At 44.3% G+C, this 26,073-nt stretch overlaps 1 protein-coding gene across 2 annotated transcripts; it reads right to left on the reverse strand.

The window, feature by feature from the left end:
• Nucleotides 1-192: 192 nt before the first annotated feature.
• On the reverse strand, nt 193-23,677 carry arhgap32a (Rho GTPase activating protein 32a). 2 transcript variants are annotated; one of them, XM_083685308.1, is made up of 22 exons: nt 23,555-23,677; nt 18,419-18,532; nt 17,262-17,373; nt 16,883-16,974; nt 16,499-16,583; nt 12,412-12,498; nt 12,002-12,139; nt 11,767-11,859; nt 11,347-11,469; nt 10,964-11,041; nt 10,125-10,206; nt 9,660-9,809; nt 9,066-9,168; nt 8,431-8,575; nt 8,002-8,084; nt 7,459-7,566; nt 7,167-7,312; nt 6,632-6,845; nt 5,908-6,053; nt 4,823-4,897; nt 3,936-4,640; nt 193-3,658 (listed from the first exon to the last, which is right to left on the reverse strand). In XM_083685308.1, the coding sequence occupies exons 2-22, from the start codon at nt 18,505-18,507 to the stop codon at nt 1,326-1,328; spliced, it is 5,187 nt and encodes a 1,728-aa protein (XP_083541434.1). In that variant the 5' UTR covers nt 18,508-18,532; nt 23,555-23,677; the 3' UTR covers nt 193-1,325. The 2 variants fall into 2 exon arrangements, with proteins under 2 accessions (XP_083541434.1, XP_083541433.1); XM_083685307.1 differs by lacking the exon at nt 23,555-23,677 and adding an exon at nt 19,071-19,333.
• Between the last annotated feature and the right edge of the window lie 2,396 nt (nt 23,678-26,073).

Consider the following 26,073-nt stretch of genomic DNA (forward strand, 5'->3'; position numbering starts at 1 on the left):
CACTGCAATGCTGCAGTGCCCTCTGCTGACATACTTGAACCTCTGGTTTTGTCAGCTATACAATGGACTACCAATTGTTGGTGCATCCAAGTTCTTCACCATTTTCCTGAAGTATGGCCCTTCGGGCTGGGGCCTGATGAATTACATGTTTTTTATTCCCACAAAAATGAGTCTAAGAGATCAGTGTTCTGTATGTTATAGAATATTATTTTATTATTTTGTTTAGATTCTCTCATGAAAAATAACACAACATTAAAATGTCTCTGCAATATCTCCTCGTATTTAGAGGGCTAGGTTCACTTTTCTCACATTTGGAGAGCAAACAATACACATTTGGAGCTCACATCTTCTTGTCATATAACATTAGTTTTGACCCAAACAGACAAGAGTGGTCATAGTCCTCCTTGATCATTATTTTTGAATGTCTATGCATTGTGAATGGGGGAGCTGTGTGCGTGAATGTTTTCAGTGTCTTCCATGTTTTTGACTAAACAGCAAATGCGCTAATTGTAGTGCCTAAAACCTTCTGTGAATCAAGCAACAGTGCAATAACAAAAAATACACAATCAAGAAGCTCTATGCAGGTCAAAATAAGACACATTTTTAGATACTGTAAAGCCTTAGAAAGTGCACGTTTCCTCAGTTAGGGTTAAAACAACTAAATAAACTATGAAAATATCAGATATTGGTAATAATACAAATCAAACATAGCCTACTCTTGCAGAATATTATTGCTCATGAGATTAATAACTTTATGGTACATTTAAAAGGGCATTTATGTATGTTTGACAATGTTGTTATCTTACAAGTATCTTGAAATGATAATTAACAACAATCATTACATGTCCTACCTTTTAAGTTAATGTTCTTTGGACACGGAATAAAAAACAACACACAAAACCTTCATAAACCATTTCCCAAACATGCTATCAAAACCTCAAACCAGTTACAGTCCTATCTTTGTGCAAGAACATCTGCATAAGATATATTCACCCATTCATTCTCAAGTGTCACTTCTCAATCGTAATAACAGTATGAAGGTTTAAGTTTGTTTGCATTTCCATTTACTGCATGAAAGCATAATCTACAGTCTGTTGGAGTATACACAGTTGGTCTCCTTGGGCACAGATCTGGGATCAGATGTCACTCATATAAGGGGCATTTACACACCATAGGACTGACCCAAACCTGTGCTGGCTTGTATATTTTTCCTTTCACATTGTCCTTTCCAGCTGTTTCAGCCACTATGATAGATTAGATAAGTAACCAGGGCAGCCCAGTACAGCTCAGTGTGGTTCGGATCTGTAGCGTAACTAGGTTAATAGTCACTCGTAGACCCCAGCCTCTGGCCTCAAAAAGGCCCTGTGTCCATGGCCCAGGGCTTTGGACAGCAGTCTATGGCTGTGCGGAGACATGCAGCCATGGCCAGGGAAAGGGCTAGCCACGGCTGTTTTAGCAGACCTGGATGCTTTAGGCTTGGGAGCTGGGTAATACCCTGTCAGGTTGTCATAATGATGTGTGGGCACAGCTTTGGTGCTCTGAGTCCTTCTGTGCGGCTGGGTGGCAAAGGATCCGGGTTGGTCCTGTTCCATATGTGGTTTGGTGTGGTGGTGTTGGTAGTGACGGTGTTCCTTGATGCTCTGGGCTCGCCCCGGTCTCCGTGAGGCGCTGGGTTTTAAACGGGCAGAGTAGCTGTTTACAGCATTGCCCATCATCACCCTGTCCTGGTCTCGCCCTTGGTTATGGCCTCTCTCACCCTGATCCACATTCTTAACATTAGGGAAACTCTGCTCTTGAAGGGAGGGGCTGTTGCGTACCTGTGGTTGGGTTCGATGTGTTTGGGAGGTGCCCTGCTGCTTGAACTGGCTCCTCCTTGAGACACTCTCTCTCCTGATTGGCTCCTCACCAGGCCAATCACCTCTCTGGTGCATGATGACATCCGGATCTGATGGCTGGTGCCCAGGGGAGTCCTGGGCCACGGCTGCCACATCACGTTGACTGTCTACCCTGTCGATGGAGAGGAGGCAGGCATTACCTGGGTCCGACTTGCTTCTGGTATGCATAATATCTCTGCCCCTGGTGTCACTCTGTGGGAGGGGAGGATCCTGGCTCTCATAGGCTGACATAACAGGTCCCTGAGACCTCTGCCTGGCTCTGCTCTCCTGTCTGATTGGCTGATAGACTGGTCTGTCATAACCCTCTGGGTCCCAGGCATCGTAAAGGGCTGGATCCCTGCTCTCTACGAAGTGCTCACTGTTTGCAGGTGGGATGTGGTGTGAGGAGTGGTGGTAGTAGCCAGGCTGTCCACTGTCCCTGGTAGAGCGCATGGTATAGGACTGACTGTGTCTGATGCGGCTCGTCCTGTATGGGTCCACATAGTAGTAAGGGTCATCTAGAGGCTCTGCGTCTGAATAAGGACTGTAGCGATACTGAACACGGCCATTCTCAAAGTATGGATGCATCGGGTGGAGGTCTGACTGAACTAGCCACTGGTATGGCTGCTCAGAGCAAGATGGGCGTTGGACATAGAACATGGTGTCTAATGGAAGGACTTCAGTTTCTGCAAGTTGCACACGACTCAGTTGTGGTGCGTGGAAGGAGCGTGCCCTGCGGATGGCGGGGTACCCCAGGGCTCTATCCTCTGGCCTCTGCCAATGGCCCCGGGGTCTGTGGTGGCTGCTGGGACAGTGCTCCTCCCTTGGGTGACCTCTGTAAACAGGGGATGAGGGGTGGTTATGGAGGCCTAAAGTGCTATAGCAGCTCTCAGATGTGGTTTTGTACATGCTCTTGGGCCCAACGAGGTGTGGGGGCAGACCATCAGGCCGAGGATAGTGAGGTACAGACACCTGCCCTGCTGGATTGACCCTATGGTGTTTGTAGACATCTTCAGCCACCCCCAGAGCTCTCTCTTCCTCAGGGCTGTATGGTTGAGCTGGGGACTGCAAGGGAGGACGCATTGGGAGGACCTCCTCCACTGAAGCTGGCATGGACGCCTCAGCGAGAACGGTGCGGAAGTTAAAGGCATTGACAGAGTCAGTGTTAGGGTGGACAGAGGCAGTTAACTTGCTCTGAATGGAGCTAATTGGTTGAATGAGAGAGGAGAGCCCTCTAGTATGATAGGAGGGCACTACAGGTTGTGGGTTGACGGGCCTTACAGCTCCCAGAGGCCTCTCTGTCCCCTCCCTCTGGTCCCTCACCTCTGTGCTGCCATGCAATGGGTCTCTATACCCCACTGGACTGACAGGGGAAGTAAGGCTACTCATGACCATCTGTCCCTCAGAGGCCTGCTGTCCCTCTGGGCTCAGGTAAGCAGGCAGGCCATGGGAAGGGAGATGGGCACAATAGCCCTCAACAGGGGTGCTAGCAGAGGGTAACAAGGGGGCTGGAGACCTGGGGCTGGAGCCCTTGGGGGCAGTGAAATCCTGTGAGCAGGTTTGAAGCTGGAGAACAGAGGGACGAGGGGGTCTGTCCTGGTCCTGTGCAGAGTCATGTCTCTGGAGAAGGTAGGTGGGTATCTGGGTCTGGGGAATCCTCCTCTGGGAGCTGAGTGAGGCCTTCTGGGCCGACTCAGCCAGAGCCAGGGCTAGCCTGCGCGCAGCACTCGTCAGTGGAGGGTGAGGAGGGAGAACAGACACTGAACTCACAAGTTTATCTGCTCCTGGGGAGGCATAAGACAAACAACGCTACAGTATGACAAGACAAACAAGGCTATGAGAGGACATGATGAGAAAAGACACAAATGCTTCGATAAGTAATCATTACTACTTATTATTACTATTATTACTTATAACTATTATTATTGGTAAGACTTTACAGTAAGGTTAAATTTATAAAGGGTTTATAAGTAGTATATAAAATAAACCATCAATAATTAGTTTTTTATATCCATTATATATATATATATATATATGTTGTGAGCATAATGTGCTACTAACCTGGTTCTGGGTGGTTGTGTGCGGTCTGGCTGTCTGTGAGAGCCGAGGCCTGGCTCCCTGGGCTGGGTGGGTTGTGGGACTGGCATGGTGCTCTGGGTCCACTCCCCTCACTCACTGGAGCCTCACACTGATCCAGAGGGGGAGAGGAGGAGGGGACAGGTGGAGGAGAGGGGGGCACAGCCCCTCGGGTGTCAGAGACACAGAGTGGCACAGAGGCAGACACTTCAAACACAGGATGCGACCTCCGTCCGAGTTTGGGGGAGACGGCCTGGGCCCCTTTCTCTCCTCCTTTCCTATGGACTGGGCTGAGATCAGGGGACTGGGAGTTGGTCATGATTTTATAGGGGGAGGAGATGTGCTCTGATTCGCTAGAACCCCTTGCGCCCTTCCTCCACTTAGTGCTTTCCTTGCGACGTGGGGCTGGCTTCGACGAGAGTGGGCTGCACTGGAAGGACATGGGGTCAAAGTCCAGGGAGGCCATGCCAGGGGCAGGGAGGCAGAGGTCAAGATCGTCCTCCTGATATGTTGGTGAAACACCAGCTGGGATATGGATGGGGTCAGCTCCGTTATAGTTAACGCCTTTCTTGGTCTGGTTATGATGGCGATCACCTTTAACTCTGGCTTCCCGCAGGTCATCCCTGAATGCGGTGGATAGGGCATCACTTGTGGAGCGTGGTCTAGGGGGACAGTAACTCTGCAGCTCCCCTGAAACCCACAGAGATTGTATTAACATTCCGATGCAGACATAAACATAGAAATAAAAAAACATAATTCTATCTGCTCTCATCACCGAGATGAAACACACACACACACACACACACACACACACACACACACACACACACACACACACACACACACACACAACAACCAGCGTATCACTGTACCTTCCGCATTGTGCAAAGAGGTGAGAGATTCTTCACTTTTGGTAGAGCGCAGTGTTCCACTATCTCCCCTTCCACCTGAGCATGTGAGAGAACGCTGAAGTTGAATATTGACATTTTATAACAAGGAAGGAGCATACAAAAAAAAAGCATAAAAGTCACTTTTAGGGTCAGAGTGCAATTATTAGCAGCAATTTAGCAATTTACGGCAAAGGCGAACATAAAGGTTTTTAGCCCATTTTGAAAGTAGCCAGAGTTGGGGCTGATCTAAGATCTTCTGGAAGTTTATTCCAGCTATGTGTAGCATAATAACTGAATGCTGCTTGACCATGTTTTGTTTTAATCCTTGGAACAGTTAGTAGACCGGTGCCTGATGACCTAAGAAGTCTAGAGGGTTCAAAGTGTGGAAGCAAGTCAGCGATGTATTTTGGCCCTAAACCATTAAGTGATTTATAGAGTAATTGTAGTTGTAATTGTATTTTGAAGTCAATTCTATGACATACTGGTAGCCACTGCAGAGACCTGAGAACTGGTGTAATATGTTCAGCTTTCTGAGTCCTTGTTAGAACTCTAGCAGCAGCATTCTGCATGAGCTGTAACTGCCTAAGTGCTTTTTTGGGAAGGCCTGAGAAAAGACTATTACAGTATTCTAACCTACTGGAAATGAAAGCGTGAATTAGGTTTTTCTAGGTCTTGTTTGGACATATAATTCTATATATATTCTTGCTATATTTTTAAGATGATAATATGCCAATTTTGTTATAGACTTTATGTGGGTGTTAAAATTTTGATCTGAGTCAATAATAACACCCAGATTTCTGACTTGGTTTTTAGACTTCAAAGAAAGGGAATTAAGATGAGCACCAACTTTCAGCCTTTCTTCTTTAGCACCAAAGACAATTATCTCAGTTTTGTCTTTGTTTAGTTGGAGGACATTTTGGCACATCCAGTCACTGATTTGGTCAATGCACAGACGCAGTGAGTCTATAGGCGCATAGTCACTCAATGAGAGAGCTATGTACAATTGAGTGTCGTCCGCATATCCATATATTGTAGAACCCTTGCGGGCACAAAAAAGGTGGTCTGACCTGGCAGTGCGATGCTCTTGATCTCGTTGGGCTCGCTGGGATGGCGCTTCAGCTTGCGTTTAGCCACGGAGGAGGACTTGCCCAGGTGGAAGAAGGAGCGCCAGTTTCCTACCGGAGACTTCTTCACCTTACCAGGGGCACGCTTACTGCACATAACAATGGAATGCCACCTTTTCCTGTATCCCAATTCTCCATTATTTTCCCTTAAGTGTGTCCTACCCCACATGGACTTAAAATAATAGGATTGGTGTAAATACGGACTCTTTACATCAACTCTGGTTTTAAAGTAGAGTAGTGTACACTTCAGGGAAATATGGGGATACAGACACAGACTGCATGATATAGTCATTAGAGCTGAAATAGGAGTTGTTACGGTTATGGTTTGTAACCCCGGTTCTCTGAAGGAAATGAGGGAGACATCTCACTATGGGATATGCACCCCTGCGTACCCTATTTGCTGAAACCCTACTCAATCAAGCCTGGAACAGGCCGGGAGCGCTTTGCATGGCTGACCCGCCTCAGCCCAGCCTAAAAGGCTACATGAAGGCGAGTCGACGAAAGGGAACCACAATGAGTCGTATGTTCCATGTGCAAAGATTTAATCAATGGAAAAAATATTGTGCCTGAGCCTGATGTACTAGCTCCACTGTTTTATCACTAAATCATTCAACTTGGCCCAGCATTTGAGTACTGTTGCCCGACAGAGTCTACCCCATGTACCTACCTCTCAGTGGGGAGCTCAATGACAGTGTGAAACTTGCCCATCAGGGCCCCGGGTCCCTCCCCCACCTCAATGTACTGGCTGTGGGTCAGGCAGGGGGTTGTGGCAGGGGAGCCCAGTTGGGCCTGGGTACGAGCCTGGGCCTCCTCCAGAGACAGCAGCTTAGTGGAGGGAGAGCTGACCAGCAGAGACTTAGGCCTGGATATGGTGTTGTTACCTTTGGAGCAGAGAGAGAGAAATAAATTAACTAAATCAAATTAAATAATTTACTACGTACATTTAATTAATAAATAAATAAAAGTAATAAATACACAAAATGTTTAAATTCACTAAGTGGCTCATGAATGGCTCTTCAAACTGCCTCAAAACATTACCATTCAATATCAGAGCTGGGTCAACATAGTATTTGTTTTTCTTCAAAATGATGCTGCGCTTGACTTAGCTGGCCAGATGTGTGGGACTGCACAAGTGTACACCTCAGGGAACAGTGTGGTGAATTGGGACGCAGTTCTTCCCAGTACGATGGGTGAAGCCCCACCTGTGCTCTCCCGGACGATGGCGTTGAGTTTGGGGCTGAAGAGTGCCTCAGTGTTGTTAAGGATGAACTCCACCACCACTGACTGGATGCGTACCTCCATGAAGGCTGCAGTGCCGCTAAAACAGGCTGACTCAATCTGCCTAGACCTGGAAAATAGTTTAACATGCCCTAGTTCACTACAGAGAACTACTGGGATATGACCTATTTTGCTTCAGAAAATGACTATGGTATGGTAGCCTAGCATATCGTTGTACATTTAAGTATAGTAACAGTGTTGGTGGTTCAGAATTACCTGAGTAGGTTGGGCGCCCAGACAATAGCCAGGTTTTTGGTGTGCATGTTGGTGATGGGGCTGAAGGTTGCCAGTCGGGACAGATGTCTCATAAGAAACTCCAAAGTCCTGAGGATCAAGAGGAAATAGCCTACTGTGTTAAAGGGAAGTTATAGCCTACTGTGTTAAAGGGATGTGGAAGTGCAAGTTGATAAATAACCCGGGTAGGACTTAAAAAGTATCTTGGTGTTTCAATAGAGTGAAGGTATATGGTTAACCACAGAAATGGGATCCCCTATGACCTAAACATGCATCTGTCTACTTATTTTTCTTCTATGCCCTTGTTGCTAATTATGGGTCTTATACTGCTAAATCCTCTGCTTAACCAGCAGATGGCTCTCTAGCAGCAGTGAGTGAATGTTGATGACACAGTTTCAGATCCATTGATGCGGCATAACAGCAGCAGCAGCAGCAGCAGCAGCAGCAGCAGCGGCAGCAGAAACATCTGAAGATGAGTGATTCCAGTGCTGTCCACTAGGGAGCACTGTGAGCTCTCACACTGACCTGTAGTGCGGAGGAGGAAGCTGCTGGATGACATTGTGTATCTTGACCAATCTCTCTTCATCTGTAGCAGCGGACACAGCTTCCTACGGAGAGAGAACACAAGAGGTTTAGAGGCTGCTATCTAGGCCAGGGTGAGGCTTTTGTCCATCAGTCCTTTTCCCCCTCTTCTTCAACAAACCCCGAGTACATTTCTGTTTTTGATTTATCCTGGTTGTTAGTGATTATTTCATTCCACTAACATGACATTAATCTGCCACATTATGAGTACTGTAGGAAACACAAACTCTTGAGGTCTTGGTGTCTCTCATAATTGCTGGATCATTCTTCACATTGGCCACAGTGTTATACTGTAAATCCTCCACCCCTCGGTTCACATTCAGCCCCCTCCCAACCCCACCCCAGCCCCAAGCCCAGCACCCGGCTCCTTACTGAGAATCTCTCGTAGAGCTGGTATGTGAGCAGGGGGTTGGGCAGCTCTCTGAAGTAGAGCTTGCATAGGGAGCCAACAGAGTGGATGTCCTGTTTGAACACATCTCGACCCAGGTCAGGGATCTGCTCCGAGTCAAACTCATGTCTGGGGGGGAGAACAAAAGCGGCACTCGCGTCAAATAATTCAGCATCAGAGCATCGTGTATGATGAGCGCAATATTAGTCAGTGAGTGTAATGAAATGATCACATACTCTTTATTCATTCTATTGAATTCTTCATTCTACATTTTGAATTCTACTGTATTACTCATGAATTAGATCATACTCAAATGCTTTCAATATGGCATTCAATGGGGTCTCATTGTAAGATTATTCTTAACCACCATCCCCAAATGCCACTATTTAACAACTACAATCTCCTCTTGGGGGCCAGACAATTTATTTCACAAATTGTAGTGATATTGGGGACCATACCCTTACCAACATTGTGGGGGATTGTAGCCTACAGTACATGTCTTTCAAGATTTCAAGATCTGCTATACAAGCATTCTGTCTTGTCTGTCATTAAATAATAATAAAGACTTGATCCGAAAAATCCACTGCAGCATGGGGGGGGGGGGGGGGGGGGGGGTTACCGTAGTTTCTGAATGTTGGAGGAGATCCCAGAGAGCCGGTACATCCCATCCACCACCCCAACCTCCTCGATGAACTCAGTGCAGCTCTTTATAACCTGGGGCACTGGAGGAGGAGAGAGCATCGGCACAGAGAACAGCATCTACAGGATTTAAACTAGGAACTGGTTATTGATAAATTGTTCAGTGAAGTTCAGAAGTGTTCAATGGGTGAAGTTACAAAAACTCAAGATTATATGACAAGAGGTTTTGCCTGTAATTCCTTACATTTAAACCAGCAAAACAGCAAGCGATTTAGCCACAGTTTTCCATTAAAATCAACAGATACTTTAGTGTCAGCTAGCCGATTACTAGCAACCTATGACACTCTCTAAATCACAAATGTGATGATTTTAAATGTTAGTGCTATCAGCACATATTACTTGGTCATTGTTCAAGATTACTAAAAAGTTATTCTCGGAATCTAGAATCTCATCTCTCAATTGAGATGCTGGGGGTCAAGGAAGTTAACACTGGCAGACGGGAAGTTGACAGATCTATACACCCAGTCTACACCCTATCCAGGGTATATACTGTAGATCAGTTGGTGAGACTCACCGTCATGGCCTGAGTTGAGGAGGTGTTCTCCCAAGTCACAGCCAAACACCCTCTCCCTGAGTATCCCACGCTGCCTTAGCTTCTGAGGGGGCGGACGCGACTTCATGAAGCTCCTCAGGAACGTCACTAGCTTCCCGTGCTTCTTACACACTGTTGAACACACACACACACACACACACACACACACACACACACACACACACGTTAACTCATACAACAGTTAACTCACACACACTCACACACACATGAGAGTAACTTCACACACAAGCACTCAAGCTAACCCTAACGCACACACACACAAACACATACACCCCCCCCCCGCCCCACAAACACACACACACACTTAAAAAGCCACTTTACCTTCCATGCTTTAGAGTCACTACAAGTCAGTGATACATTAATAATAGACAGAAAGGCAGAGTGTACAGTTCTTCACGGATGTTGCTCTATAACAGGGAACAGTACCTGGCTTTGGTAAAGAGCTGGGAACACAAGGGGGAATCCTGTCACTTATCAACTCCACACAATCACAGGGGAAGAAACCAACCTGCAGGGAAAGGGAGAGGGGAGAGAGAAATGGAAATGGAGAAGGGAGAGAGAGAGAGAGTAGTAAGTAAGGCTCTTCAAACTGACATTTTTTTTTACAGAATATTCCAGCAGTGAGGTGCACCATAACTAAATGTTATTTGGTGGAGACCCGATGAACCTCAAGAGTTAACCAACTCTGAGAACGAGTTAGGTAATTTATATCCTTGAATTTCAATAATGAGGTTTGTTAAGCCGGGAGTTTATAGTTTACACACAAAAAAGGAGTAATGAAGAGATCTACAGGACTTTAATGAGGTCCAGCCAACCTTTTCATAAAGTATGTAATGATGAGTATTAAAAGTATCACCTGTGATAAAGCAAAGGGCACTATGGCATCCAAAGGTTTAAGAGTAGTGCTGCTGCATTTTGGTATTTGATATCACCATAATTAAGCACTGGCCTGAAGGTTGATTGCACAATCCGCTTTCTGCTGTTCAAGGAAAGGCACGATCTGTTCCTGTAAAAGCCCACCTTAAATCTTAGCTTTTTAACAAGCTCCTATGTATGTTTTCTCAAGTCTTTGTCAAACCAAGTGCCCAGGAGGCACCCAAAGTACATATGTGTGAATCAGATAAAACTGTGAGACAAATATTGGAAAATAACATAGTTGTTTTTTCCAGCGTTAAGTACCAATTTCAGCCCAACAAATGCAAATACTGAAGTAAATAGATGTGGGATGCTGTATGTGGGTCACAGCCCGGCTTAAGGGGTTTTACCTGAAAGCCATGTTTCCCTCTCCACCAGCCAGCTTCCTCCTTAGGAGGCATGTCAATAACTGACACTATGTCCCCAACCTAGAACAGGGGCACCACACAATCAAAAACATAGAAAGATGCCACAGAACAAAGACTACTAGGAAATAGCTAGAACAATATTGCTCCCATAGTGCTCTTATGAACATAGATTTATTTTTTGGAAGACTTTTCCTTCAAAGAGAAATTCATCCAAAAGTAGCGTCTTGTGTATGCGAATGCATACACAAGAATGCATACACAAGACGGATAATTTCACATAATTGTGAAATTATCCGCCTAGACTCTATTCCCTTATTCCCTCCCCCATCAGTCCTGTCCAATCACAGGATGCCCTAAAGGGTCACCTCAAAGGTGAGCTCGTCGGTGGCCTGCGCTGTGTAGCGCTTGGTGACGTGGGCAGCAGCGATGGCAGGGACGTTGATAGACGCCTCTTCAGCCACCAGCAGGTGGTTCCCCTTGTTATCAATCTGAGACAGAGAAAACAGATCAACCGAGCATGCCAAATACTCTGTAAACAGAACAGCTCAGAGGCTTGGTTGAGTGGATGGAGTTACAGTAACAGTAAATACAGAAGTTGTCCAGAGGGTCAAAGGGTTATGTTACAAGGGACAAGCCGAAGAACCCTTTTTGGTTCTAGGTAGAGCTGAATAAATGTCACAGCAATGAGAAAAAAATAGTCACAATCATTTTCATAATGTTTTGGTTCTAGAACAATTAGAAGAATAGAAGATTCTAGAGTTGATGTAATGAAATGTGAGGAGTACCTCCATCCACGTGAGCACCGGGCCACAGTTGATCTTGTTGTCAGCAATAGCTGTAAGATGGGACAGGTAGGCTGCCAACATGCTGGTCACTGTCTGAAGACAGAGAGAGATGGGTTATTGCAGGTTTATTGCAGGAGATGGTTCATTGCATTGAGAAAGGACAACTATGACTCCATCATAGCAGACAGTATCATTCCTAGAGTTGAGAGAGTCACTGTAGCTGGATGACTGGTACCTCTACTGTGTCCCTCACAGAGTCAAAGCGAGGCAGCTCGGAGAGCTGGGAGAAACGTCTGTCATAGATACACAAGTGGAGATGCTTGTCTAGCACACGGAAATCTTCATACGAGCGCTTCAATAGCCAGCTCCGGCCCTGAGAGAAGGAAAGAGACAAGAATGAGCCTGAACCGAGACACCAGTGAGAACACAGTGACAGAATCCAAAAGACACACACATATCCTATAGTAGGAACAACACTGCTAATTTCCTCTTGTCTGATGGAACAGCTAGCAAATATGATACAGTAGGCTTGCTAGAGGTGTGTACGAGATATACAATAGCTACGCTACAGCATACAAACTTGTTACAGTTCCCTGTGGAACAGAGATAAACAATACCCTATACTGTAGTTCCATTGTACTGTACCTGGCAGCAGATCTGAACCAGGAAGAGCAGCTCCTTAGAATCCAGACCACTCTTCTGCACCTCACTCTGCTCCTCTGCAAAGGCCAGCTAAAAGAAGAGAGAGAGGAGGTACAGTAGATATGGGGAGATAATGACTGAGAGAGAGAGAGGGAGGGAGACAGATCATACTCTAAATAATGTATGAGTATAATACAGCAATCTCTCTCTGTACACTATCTGACATACTGTTCAAGCAAAACATGATGTACAACTTCCCATGCACTAAACTCTAGCAATAATGAACGGTCAATCCAACTGAATAACATCATCATCTCTGAATAGATGCGTAGTATATTTATCTGACAATAAATATTTATACACATTCTCTTAAAAAAAACAGACAGGGCAATCTATTTTCAACATTGGTTGTAGAAGGTCAATCGATTTTGATAGTTTCAGACTTCATGTAAGATAAGCCTCTTGGGAAGACTATGGTTATTTCCATGCATGCTTAAAAGTGTGAAATATACTGCTGTGTGAAATATATAATAAATAAACTGCTGAGACAAGTAAGTTGTTATTTCAACAGAAACTTAATTCCCTCCATCCCTTCCCCAATACGAGGTCCTATATGAAAAGATGATCAAAGCCTCGGAGCAGTATTGGGAGGAAATTAATATATAATTGATATATGTGTGAAAGCATAGGAGGAGACTTCAAAGGTCTCAGAGGTGCAGTAGAGGGAGTTTTGGTTATTTATAACAGCTAATCTAGATAAACAGTTACACAACACTAAGTGACCTAGTTATTGCAGCTAACCAACTGCTTAATTACACTACTGCAAACCAGAGCTCCTTCACAGACCTACATAGAGTTAATGAGCAAACACAGGATGCTTCAAGTAATGAACCCAAGATGTGTCAGGAACAGAACGCCGGATAAGATACCCAAACAATATTGACTATGTTAATAATGTGAAATGTGGAATAATAATCAAAGGACAATGATGAAGAATAATCAAAAGACGATAACGAAGACAAACTTGATTAAACAATAGCATTAATGGAGACCATGCAGATGGACGGTTTGTGGTAAAGCATGATAAGACAATAATTAACATGATTCAATAAAGACTAGTAAACATGGGGAGAGGCTGTCTGGATCTAGAATTAAAGGTTAGATTTTCGAGTGAGTCTAACTTGCATGCCTAACTGTAAACTGTCCAGCCTGTATCGGTTGGCACAGCAATGCTCTTGCTCACCACAACTGCTTTTAAGAAAACAGTTTCATCCATCCTGACTACTCAAAGACACTAGCTCACACAGAGTAACAAACAGCTCCCCAAATAGAAACATGCCAGAAGCCATTAACTATTCATACACACATCTGGGACCAAAACACACACAATAGCACACTGCAGATGGATTTTGGCAGCACATGCTGTACTCTACTGCTCCCTAAATCTCCTTAAAGCTGGGTCTCCCAATGTACAACTGCAGTCAGTCCTGAATTTCCAGAGAACTCACAAAGCAGAACCCTTACCACTGCTGGTTGCTGTGGATTCAGGACAGAGGAGAGCGTGGGGAAGTTGCTGCCACTTAATTCAGAAGAGTCAAAAATATGCAGCTTGTTTTCTTCTGTGCTCCACATAAAAATGCTCCCCGGTGATGTATCGTTCACCGCAAGGTGGATTCCACATCATCCCTTCACTGTTCTATCACGTTGTAAGATCAGAAAATATAAACAGGGGAACCTTCCCGCTGCTTCTCTCTCCATGTCTCGCTCCCTCCCTCTTTCTCTCCGTCACTCACTCCCTCCCTCCCTCCATCTCTTCCTCCCTCCCTCACTCTACCTTTCTTCCTCCTGTGGTGACAAAGGAGCTCTACAGTATATAAGGCTGAATTGCCACAAAAGCAGACACACACACTCAAACGTAAGCCTGAAATACATACAGAGGCTACACTACAGTATATGGGATAAACCAGCACACACACACACACACACTCACACACACACACACACACACACACACACACACACACACACACACACACACACACACACACACACACAGAGCTAGGCTACGCTGTTGGACACAGACAACTCGTCTCCATTTCAGATGGCCCTGCTGTAGAATGGAATCAGCGCAGTGTGTGTGTGTGTGTGTGTCTGTGTCAGAGAGATAGAGTCATCCTCATGTTGCCATTCTGCAATGAGGGTGTGCGTGAGACATGATCTGCCCTGTCCCTTCTGATCCGCTGTGTGAGTAGTAGGACCAGCACATGAGTCATATCGGGCGTGTGTGTGTGTGCATGTGTGTGTGTGTGTGTTGAGTATGAGTCATGAGAGCCACCACAGGGACAAAGACACTCCCTCTCATCTATCTGGTCACCCCTCAGTGTGAAGTCAATGCATGTAAATTACAACATCAAAACAGCATTAGGTAAACCATACACACTTTATATTTACACCTAGACAACAGTCATGATATCACTAGGGGTGGATGTGTGTGTGTGTGGGTACATTATGTACTGTATGTGTCAGAGTGAAGCATGGCTCTGTTCTCCCCAGAGTGACATTTCTCTCCCAGATCAACTAAGCTCAGCTCAGCTTCCACTGTAGCACTTCTCAAGGTCACAGGGACTGCTGGAGCTACGCCCCTAGACACTGATGTAGCAATCATGGCTACAATAGAGAATAGTAGGTCAGCTGCAATAACCTATGCTAGCACTACCGTCAGTTCACGACACCCAATTATAATATATGCCATTTTTTCCATATCGACATACTGTACAGTGAGTGCATACATTTTCAGTACTCACACCCACAGACACAGACACAGACACAAACACACACACACACACGCATACATACACACACACCCACACACGGCTAGCAGTGCGTGGAGAGATAGATGGCTGCTGCTCTCTGCTGGCAAGCACAAAGAATTGCACAGAAGTTAACCAGGCAGTAAACAGCCACTTTCACAAATGACTGAGTAACCACTTCCATTTGGCTGCTTCTCATTATCTTTGCAGCAAACAAACTCTGACTCTCACTGCAACTCTTGACCTTGTGGAACCTACACTGACTGAAAGGGCTCTGAATATACAGAACTGTATACATCGTTATGATGTCCCTCTGGTACAAGCCAACCTACCCTAGTGTAAGAAGCACCAAGAGTAAAGCCTAAAAAAATACACCCGAAGAGTTCAACTTTCCCTTCCCTCTGGTGTTAAACATAACTATTCATATTCTCTGGCTCTGGTGTTAAATGCAAGTCCCCTGCCCCTAAGTGTTCTCTCTTGCCCCCTTGCTGGAAGCTGAAAGCTGCCACAGTTCACTCCTAGTGGAAGAGCACTTTCATTTTTCATTAGGTACAACCAGGAAACCACTCTCTCATCCCCAGGTTGATATCATCTGCCTTATCCAACTAATACTGCAGATCACAGGTTTATACTGAGCCGATGAGCGCAGGATGAACGCTACTTTAGTGGATTAAACATTGGATATAAACTACTGGCTGGATGAAAATCCAAAACTGCAATTGTTATGTGCCAACGTATAGGGATTCCATAACACTGTGTTCAATTCAATCATTTCGAGAAAGAGAGAGATTACTCCAACACAGCTAGAGAGAAAATAATTAAAAACAGCATTTTCAATGTGCTGTAGGCATCACTACAGTATACGGATGCTGTGTGTGTGTCTGTGTGTGTGTGTGTGTGTGTGTGTGTGTGTGTGTGTGTCTCTGTGTGTGTGTGTCTGTGTGTGTGTGCGTGCGTGCGCGCGCGCATGCGTGTTGTGTGTATGGTTGTGGGCAGGGGAGTGGAGTTTTGCTTGGACACAGGATGATCAGAAATGATTAGGACAGACTGCTGATGCAGTGGCTCCAGCAGTCCATTACGGAAATGAGGTATTTGTGGAACAATTCACCATAATGTCCACTGAGCTTCACCACGTGAACTATAGACAAGGCCACAATCACCAAACATAGTAGCTCTACTATGAGGAACAAATGACTCCTGTTTCTCCATAGAATATATGAATGTGTGAGTGTTCTGGAGTGTTCTGGAGTGTTCCAGGAGTGTTCTGGAGTGTTCCTCACCTGGACAGTGCCAAAGTCAACGTTTTCATAGTGGAAGTGGGCACACTCAGCCAGCCTGGGAAAGTGACCTCTGGGGAATGTCAGCCTACAAAATACAAGAGCAGCAACTCATTAGTATTCCACTGGGTGATACAGGAAGAGACGAGGGAGATAGAAAAGAGAGGGGGGGAGAGAGAGAGAGGGAAAGAGAGGAGGGGGGGGGGGGGGCAGGAGAGGGAAAGAGATCGAGGGATAGGGCAAGCAAGCCGAGAGAGGAGGGAGAGGGCAAGCAAGCTGACCAGTCTCGCTTTGCCGAGCCACCCATCATTTTACTCTGTTTTACTGCCCTGGTTTAGAGCCCCGTTTTACAGCCCATAATAGTACGTGACCGTGGGGAGCACCTACTTCTTCACGTTCTTGACCTTCATGCTGGCTGTGCTGATGCAGGAGCGCAGGGGGGGCTCGGCAGGAAGCTCAGTGACATCACCACTTCTCACCTGCCAGTAAACATGCACATTAGCCCACACACCTCAACTGTCAATCAATATCCAGACACAGAATCAATACTCACAAGCATTCTACACTAACAGAAATTGTATAGCTGTAGTATACTGTGTGCTAATAGACAGTAACTATTCTAAGGTTACAGTGTAACAGACATATGACGGTTGTGGGGCTTTACCCACTACAGGGCTGAACCGAACCATACTGTGCTGGCTTAGATATTTTCTTTTCACATTGTCCTTTCCCACACCGTTACATTGGTGGGTTTAGAATACTGTACCATGGCTGTGGTGGTCTCCTGATGGTGTCTCTCTGGTGGAGCAGTGCTCAGAACAATGTGGGGCTCAGCTAGGGCCACATCTTCACTTGGGGGTGTACAGAGTGGCACAGCCCTGCAATAGATGAGGAAGGGAAGAACAGAGAAAGGGAGAGAAAGAAGACACCCAATCAGAATCCATGTCACATTTTGTTTAAACATTTTTCCATGAGAACCACCAGAGGGAGCAAGTGACAAAGGCAGATGTATTAACATCAGGTTTCTGGGGCTTGAATCATGACATTGCACCAGTGTGGCCCAGAAAACACAACTGCTGTGGTACAGTGTCTAATTCCTCTTACCTTCTTATCTAGGAGGTAATAGTTTACAAACCCAGGTCTGGAACTAGACCATACTCAGACTAGCAAAAGCAGGATCTCACATTTGGTGGGATCAAAACAATGCTCTGGCACCTTTTGTGTGTGTTCAGGAAAGCAAAGCCGTCCCCTTTGAGTCAGTCACGAATGCATTCCACCCATAAGGGAGAGCATCACAAAAACCTGCAGCTGAAATGTGAGTCAGTGTGCTGGGGGAGGAGGATGAAAAAGCTCCATTCAGCTGAACTTTTATCAGGGACAATGAGGAAGAGAGGTGGACTCAGATTGGTCCCTCCAGTCTCAGGCACAAAGGCAATGTGAGGCAGGGATTCATTCAGCCTCCTAGTGTAGCCCTCCACTTAGATCTGATGATACCAACAACAACATTGGCACACAAACAACGTGATCTATCTTCTTCATCTGTAGATCTAAATTAGAGTGCCAACCTAGTTGTTCTACAGCACACAATACTAGAGAGAGAGAGTAAATATTGATACGGTAAACAACATCTGATGAGGACTATACCTCCCCTATTCCCTCTCTCTCTTTCTCTCTCCCTCCCTCTCTCTCTACCTTTCCTCTTCCTATGGTGACAAAGGGGCGCTACAGTATGTAGGCTGAACCCACACAAAATCTCTCACTCACACTCACACTCACACTCACACTCACACTCACACTCACACTCACACTCACACTCACACTCACACTCACACTCACACACGACCCTCTCTACGCACGTTTGTGGGTGAGACATCGGTAGAGACCTGATCAGCTGACATCTGAGCTGCAAGAGAGTAAACTCACCCCTCAAGGACGTCACCACTTCCTGGTTCTCCCTGGGGTCCTGAGGCAGCATTCCCGATCACCGCGGCAACGCCACAGCCAGCCTCCATGATTCTGCCTTACTGCAACAGCCGACTGACGAGAGGGAGGGAGGGAGGGAGGGAGGGAGCAGAAGAGAAGAGGAGAGTCAACCTTAGCAGACATTAACCCCTTCTTAGCTGAAGCATGGACTCTCTTCATTATTATTTTATTAAAAATAAAACACTTGAGTAAACAAGTAAATACCTTTTGTGTGTGTGTGTGTGTGTGTGTGTGTGTGTGTGTGTGTGTGTGTGTGTTTGGCTTGCTCCTGAGAACCACAAACTAACCCAACCATGTGAATGTTGTGACAGCCCCTATGAGGATCATTCAACAGAGGACTGTGTACGAGGAATGCAGGTCCATCATCACTATAGCTCTGTATACTGTAAACTAGCAGAGGAAATTATCTGACAGGGCGAAACCAAACCACACTTTCCCACAGCTCTCCCATCTTCCTACAACTAGCCCAGACTTGTACTGAAAGTGAGCTCACATCTAGGTACTAGGCTATAAGTGTGGTAGTCACCAGTGACCAGCCCTGATCCTGGAGAGTTATGAGGTGTGCAGGCTTTTGTTCCAACCCAACACTTACACATCTACGGTCGGTCGAAGGTCTAGGAGTGATGTCATCTGTCGGGAGACGGCGCTTTCCCTATCGAAGGCATCTTCATAGCAATAAAACTTGTGACAACGCGTTGAAAAACAAATGACTCTTCTTTCTCTCTCTCTCACCTGTTGGTTCTACACCTCAGCACTAAAAAAGCCTCACCCATCGATACCGCGTAGCTTCATTCAGGCCCTCTAATCACCATGGAGATGTTTGGAGTAGTAAGGAGTAGCAAGTACATTAGCTCAGCCTCTACTGTAGCAGTTCTTCCCCAGCAGCCCATTGGCCCAACGCCACAGTGGTGCTGCTGACTGAGTTCCACACAGCCCCCTGACTCAGCACAATGTGACCAGCCAGACACACAGGCCAAACCAGACTCCACACACATCTCATCTCAGCTCATCTCATCTCTCTCAATGGCTGCCGTAACCTTGCCAGAGGATATCCTCTATACCATTACGACAACAAAAAAATATTTATCTGCAGAAAGAAGGTAGAAGCTGTAACCCAAAGCCATGTCTTGAGTCACATAGGGGGACAGAACTTAGTTAAGATTAATAAGGTTAATACATGAAACTCTTTAGGATAATCTTTGGATAGTCCAAAGAAAGGAGTCAAAAAACTAAAAACATTGTTAAATATTAATGTATATTATTTGCCACTGACATACTCCTGAATTAAGACATTAAAAGGGGAATTCTACCGCTTCCACAATTTGTTATTCCTTTGTGAACACGAACCACTCTCTCCTAGCTGGAAACCAAACAGCAGCTGGATTTGCTTCTTTTTCAGGAAACGTGATATTTTATCTCCCTAACTATTTGTGATCATTCAGATTTAGATTTCAGACAATGCACTGATCATTCCAAAATTCTATGTAAATTACCAATGTTACGAATGTAATCAGAAAAATAAAAAAAATGTACTGGAAATATTGCAACCCTAGTCTGAAGTGATGAATTATCCTTTAAGTACAGTGGAAGAGTATATATCATCATTGAAACACAGTACGTATGTTGTCAAAATAACCTGTCGCACCATCGCAATGTTTAACGCAAGTTTCTGCAACTGGAGTCAACTTGGTTTCTTTTTTCAAGAGCTATACTGTATTCATTCATAACGCTTGACCTTGACGTATAAAAATGGTTTCTTTTCAACAAAGAACATCTTGTGCCTCACTCACACTGCTGGAGAGTGTTGCAGACAGGGGCACTCTGGTCTTGTCTGGTCATGCAGTTAAAGTCCATTGCTTCTTCAAACCTGAGATGCCTTGCAAAGGGGACAACAGCTTGCCATAAAAATGCCCCCCCTCCCGCCAGAAAGGAATATGGTTGAAAAGGCAACAGACTTTGCCTGCTTGACCAGACACTGACACCGAGTAGAAGGGTACTTGTGCAACATTCCACAGCAATGTGAAGCATAAGATGATTCTTTATTAGGAAGTATGTATGTTTCTCTCTGTGGATGAGGCCAAATACAGTCTCTTTTAGGTGTCACACAAATAAGCTTGTCCCAATTACATGGACTACAAACTACTAAAAAAGCACATGCAATCGTGAATGACCCTTCCCACATACTGCAGCCATCATTCAAACTCTGTCTAGAAGTGGTCTAAAACGTGGTCTAAACTGTGTTGATGGTGTTTGCTTCATATAGCCATGATGATGTGGAGTATTGCTGTATTGTGAATTGTTGGATGTATGCAAATTATTGTTGCCTGCACTGGCTATGCCCCTCTAATTGCCCCTAATAAAGTAATATTGAATTAAATTGAATAGGTTAAAAAATGCATGCAAGGATAATCCTTCAACTGCTTATCTATCACTCGTACCCAACTAGTAAAAGAAATAAAGCAGATCTGCTACTGATGTAGGCAGAAGATATATTCACAACTTGAAGGGAGCTCTGTGTCTCTGATGTCAGGAGACCGTAACTGAGACAGATCTGGCTTTGACGTCTGATGGGTGATGGCCTACATGGTATTCCAGGAAAAGTAGGGCAGCCTACACAACATTTCTGCACGCTGTTTATGAAACTTGGATTAGCATCCGTGGGTTGGTGTAAGAGAAGGATACCACACATTCTTTTTAAAAAAAAAAGAAGAGAAATTTCACAGCATGTGAAGCTAGAGAGACACGACATGTTCAACAAATATATACAAACACAAACACATACAAGTAGGCCAAAGGCAGTGAAACCTAATTACAAATAACCTAATTACACTTCAGAGCCGAACCAAGCCAAGTGAAGCTGAGCTGTACAAGGCTAGCCTGGTTACACATTTTTCCATACAATAGTAACAATGTGAAAGGATCACATCTGAGCCAGCAGATATTTGGGTCGACTCTGTTGTGTTGTGTGTGTGTGTGTGTGTGTGTGTGTGTGTGTGTGTGTGTGTGTAAAGCCCCCAAATTATTTTTTTCAAGTGAGAGGCAATGGGAGTTGGAGGTGGTGAAGAGTGAAATGGCTGCTGTCTTGCTGCTATAGGTCTGTAGGAGCCAATTGTCTCTCAGTCTTATTGTTTGTTGGGCTGTCACGTGTATTGCCACTAGAGGCAGCGGTGCACAAGGTGATGGGTCAGGGGAGGGTATCAGCAGGTGTATAGGGTCACAGGTATTGGGGTAGGTTGTCATACATTGTTTACCGCAACACGCACAGCTCACCATCGTAACTTAGCAACCCCCACTCTAGATCTCCACACCACTGTTTCCATCACATCATTTATTGAGATCATTATTAAATGGGAACACCACCCAAGGATAGATCTATGATTCTATATCAGAGTTTGTTGCATGTCAAAAATGCAGCAGCCGCGAAGAACTTTGTTTCGCAAGACAACAACCTAATTATTTTAGGTTTGTGTGTCCCGGGGGTCAATGAGCAGCCCCCACCCAACAGCTGAGCTCCACACAAACATGCAGACACACAGCCGCAGACACGTACGTGCGCGCCGTACACGCACGCGCGCACACACACACACACACACACACACACACACACACACACACCAGGGTGGAGAAAGAGGCAGGACTGTTTTCATCAACAACCTCTCAATGGGTTTGACAGAGACACTCCCCTGTGTATCTTACAGATCCATCTGGCTCAGGAAAAGTTTCATGCTCTCATTCTGAGCTTTCTGGAATGCGGTCAATAAAGCTAGACGCAGTGGAAAAGGCCTGGGGTTGCTATGGCAACCTCCCCGTCGTCGTGAGTGCTCCTCGCGACTGATGATGAGGTAGTAGCAGGAAGAGGAAATGAAACCCGGGAGGAACCTTGTTGTGACCATTAACTTACACTCAAGACAACCCTCCCCCAATATCTGTCTGAGGCTGAGAACTCTCTCTTCTACCCAAATTCAATGCACATTATTGCTATATTATGCCAATACTACTATGTGAAGTAGTAGGCCTATCTGGGGGGTTAAACCCAGGCCATTTATACTATTCTTCTGGGGTGAGAATCATATGATTCAATAATCTTCTTAAAATCTACCAGAGTGAGATTAACTTTGTTTCATCTCACACGCTGAATGCCAAACTGTAGCTTTATAAATCATTCTTTGTCGAAACCATCACAGACACCTTTACAGGTTAAGGGCACGAATCTTTCTATAAATACAGGCAGATGTTGGAGATAGGACAGACCAGCTAAAATACACTGATCTGCACACAATACAGTGTCTTACCATTGTGGAATGATTTTCAATCTACCCCTAACACCGTTTTACTCCAAACATACACTACAGGCCTATTAGCTATTCTCTGCCTCTATGCGCTTGGCTGGACATCGAGTCACCTTTGACCTTGAAGTGAGTGAAACATTGGACCAAAATGAGGTCATGGTCATCATAAGAAAGACCAGGCTAGAGTATGTCCTGAGGCATCACTGATGGACCGTAATACCATTACATTTTGAATATCTAGAATTAGGGCACAAAATGATCACTTGCTATAAATAATTAAAGATCCTAGACTGAACACCCAAACTGTTTATCATCAAGAAAATATAAAATATTCGTATCCCTGATGGTGGATCATTGGGGAAATTTACCAAATGGAAGGTAGGTAGGGTGTCAACAATTGAATCAACATTGTGAGAAGCTTGAGTGAGAAACCGTATCATAAGTTTGATCCTGGCCAAACCATCAGTTGGTTGCTGCAGAGGCCCATTTATGATAAATCAGTCAATACTTTGCCCTGCCTCCTTAATTAGGTTATGTATCAAGTATTGATCATTACTGCTGCAATCAAGAAGCTAGGCAGTTTCATAGCAAATCGCAATATAATATCAGCATTGAATGCGTTGTGTCTCATAACCTTCAAATGCAACGATATGCAGAAACTTTGAATTCAAAGTAGCCTTTACGTGTAACACAGGGCATTGCAATCGACTCGTATAGACTCGTACAAATACACAAAACAGGATCTATAACATGTTATGGTAACATTGAGATGTTCCTTTAAACATACCTGTAACGCTGCAGGACAGCACGCTTCTCCCTCTCTCTATCTGTGGGTAGCCTACTTTACTTCACCAACAGCAATGAAAACACTTTGATTCTCTAACATCGCAGGATAATACATAAAACCCAGTTCACGCTGACATCAAGGCTCACTTGATATGTCCTAAGAGAGAAACACCGGACAGAACTCGTAACGTATGCTAAGCTTGCTCTGCACCCGACACTGGGTGCGCGCAAAATCTGAACGCGTACGCGCAAGGTAAATTCATCTTTTTAAAAAAAAACGTTTCGGCCTTAAAAAATGCGTCCTCTATAAAGGAAAGACTATGGTATCAAACATTCATCAAATTAATTTCAGGAAATAATAAGTTCTATCGGACATCCAATCTGTGCATTTGCTGGTGCATTATGTATGTGCATTAGGCTATGCTTACTTGAAAATTACTGTATGCAACTACTGTGGGTTAAGTTATCAGTGATGTTTACACATAGAGTCCATAAGCATGTAATGAATGTACAAACACAAGAATACTGCTAAGGTACTGTATACTGTGCTTACCCCATAGTTGTACGCCATACACCAACTTAGGAGGAAACCATAAAGAGATCATCTTTATTGTTTCAGGTGCATGTGTCATGCAAACGCTTATTTGTTTTTGCCAAGCAGAAGAGAGGAATTTGAACATGGGGGCAAAGGTTGTTCTGTCCTGTAACGGCCTCACTCACGTGAGTATCTACAGTATCGTTCCACAGTTTGGGCTAGTGCAGTCACCATTCTACCTAGCTCGGCCCTTACTGTATGACGGGGCTGAAATAGATTTTAAAAACGTTATGTAAGTCAAACACTATAAGCTACCTCACATGGATGAAAGAACGTTGTATAGAGACTCACAGAACACTGACAACAAAGTTACTTGTAAAAAAAAAAATACAAGACAGGTCAAAGTAGTGTTTAAAAAATCAATGTCTTGTTATGTATGAAAATGAATCTGGCAAGAAATAGTGTTTTACCCAAAAGCCACAGCCGGTGAATACTGACCTGATTAAGCTACTATGTTATTAGGCAGTGTTTATTCTCCTGGCTCTCTGGCCAACACTCACACCGTGTGTCCATCAGTTGAAACTACATCTCTAAACTGAAAGGGTCCATAAAGTTCTGCAGATGATACAAAGTAACACAAACACACAAACATGCGCTTTTCACCTCTTTTATTATATCAAAATACAAAAATTTGAGAGGAAAATATTACATGGGACTAAGCGTTGGAAATGGACATATGAGGACATGAATACAACGCTGCTTTCCACCTCTCATGGACATGCCATAGATCATAGATCATAGATCGTAGATCATGCTGTATGTATGTCTATGTCACCGCTCAAGAGCCACTAAAAATAAGCTGATGCCTTTTCTCAGAAGCGTATGTCACTTGTCTATACCACAGGTTATAAGCTTTTATTTCACCATCTAGGCCACTGGTGGCATTAGGCCTGTGTGTTCATGTTTTTGTTCGGTATTTATTCTGAAGAACAAAGTTCCATGGCAGTTGAACATGAAGTGTGTAACACATGATCTCAGACAATAATTAAATTACCTGGACAGCAGTGGCAAAAGAGAGAAACCAATACAGACTAGTATTCTTTTTTTTTTTTTTTTTTTTTTTTTTACATAAGGCTTTGGTACAGCACCATACAGAATGAGTAAATTGCTCACAAACAAAGAGAAAATAATTCCTGATGTAAATCAAATAACTCAATGATGAAGCTCCAAATTATCATTAGGTTATTATTCTAGAACACAAAACAAGTAAAAGATGTTTATGTTTTTGCTTTGGAATATTTACATATGAACAGTCTGATATACATGTTTCATTTAAAAAGGCATATTGAAACAGATTATGCGCAGAAAACAACATAAAATACAGAATGTAAACATGAGATGAACATCACACACAGCTCAATGGATGAAAATATGTTGTAAAATGTAACACATATTCTTCCTTTTAGCACTACTGGTTTGCTTGAGGATGAGTGTTAGCTAAAACAGTCAAAGATGTAGTGCCTATTGTACAGTAATTATACATTCTAGTTTCTCAGTGCTGGTACACAGGGAAAAACAGAGAACATTTTATATTTGATCACAACCAGGTTTGATGTTTATGACTGATTGCTGAATAGGCGTTTTCTATTGTCTCTACATGCAAGATTAATATATCTAAATCAAATTGGCTCTAAGTATTACCCTACTACCTGCCCCTACTTATGCACTAGAAGCTTTAAGCAGAAAAACCGAAAACAAAACTTGATCTAACAATACCTCCAAAACAGCCCTCTTACAGTATTTTTGTCTGTTGAATAAGCAAAAGAGCCCGGAAGACTACATACATTAGTAAAATTCTACATTGAGAATGTATCAGGATACCTTTCCCAAGCGTGTACGAGAAGAATTAGCTTAAATACGCTGTTCCATGAATACTCATATTGGCTATACTGTACAGTACTAGTAGGAGACGCCGCGTCAACAGT

Source organism: Argentina silus (genome assembly GCF_951799395.1).
Source record: "Argentina silus genome assembly, chromosome: 14".
In the NCBI taxonomy this organism is placed as follows: domain Eukaryota; kingdom Metazoa; phylum Chordata; class Actinopteri; order Argentiniformes; family Argentinidae; genus Argentina; species Argentina silus.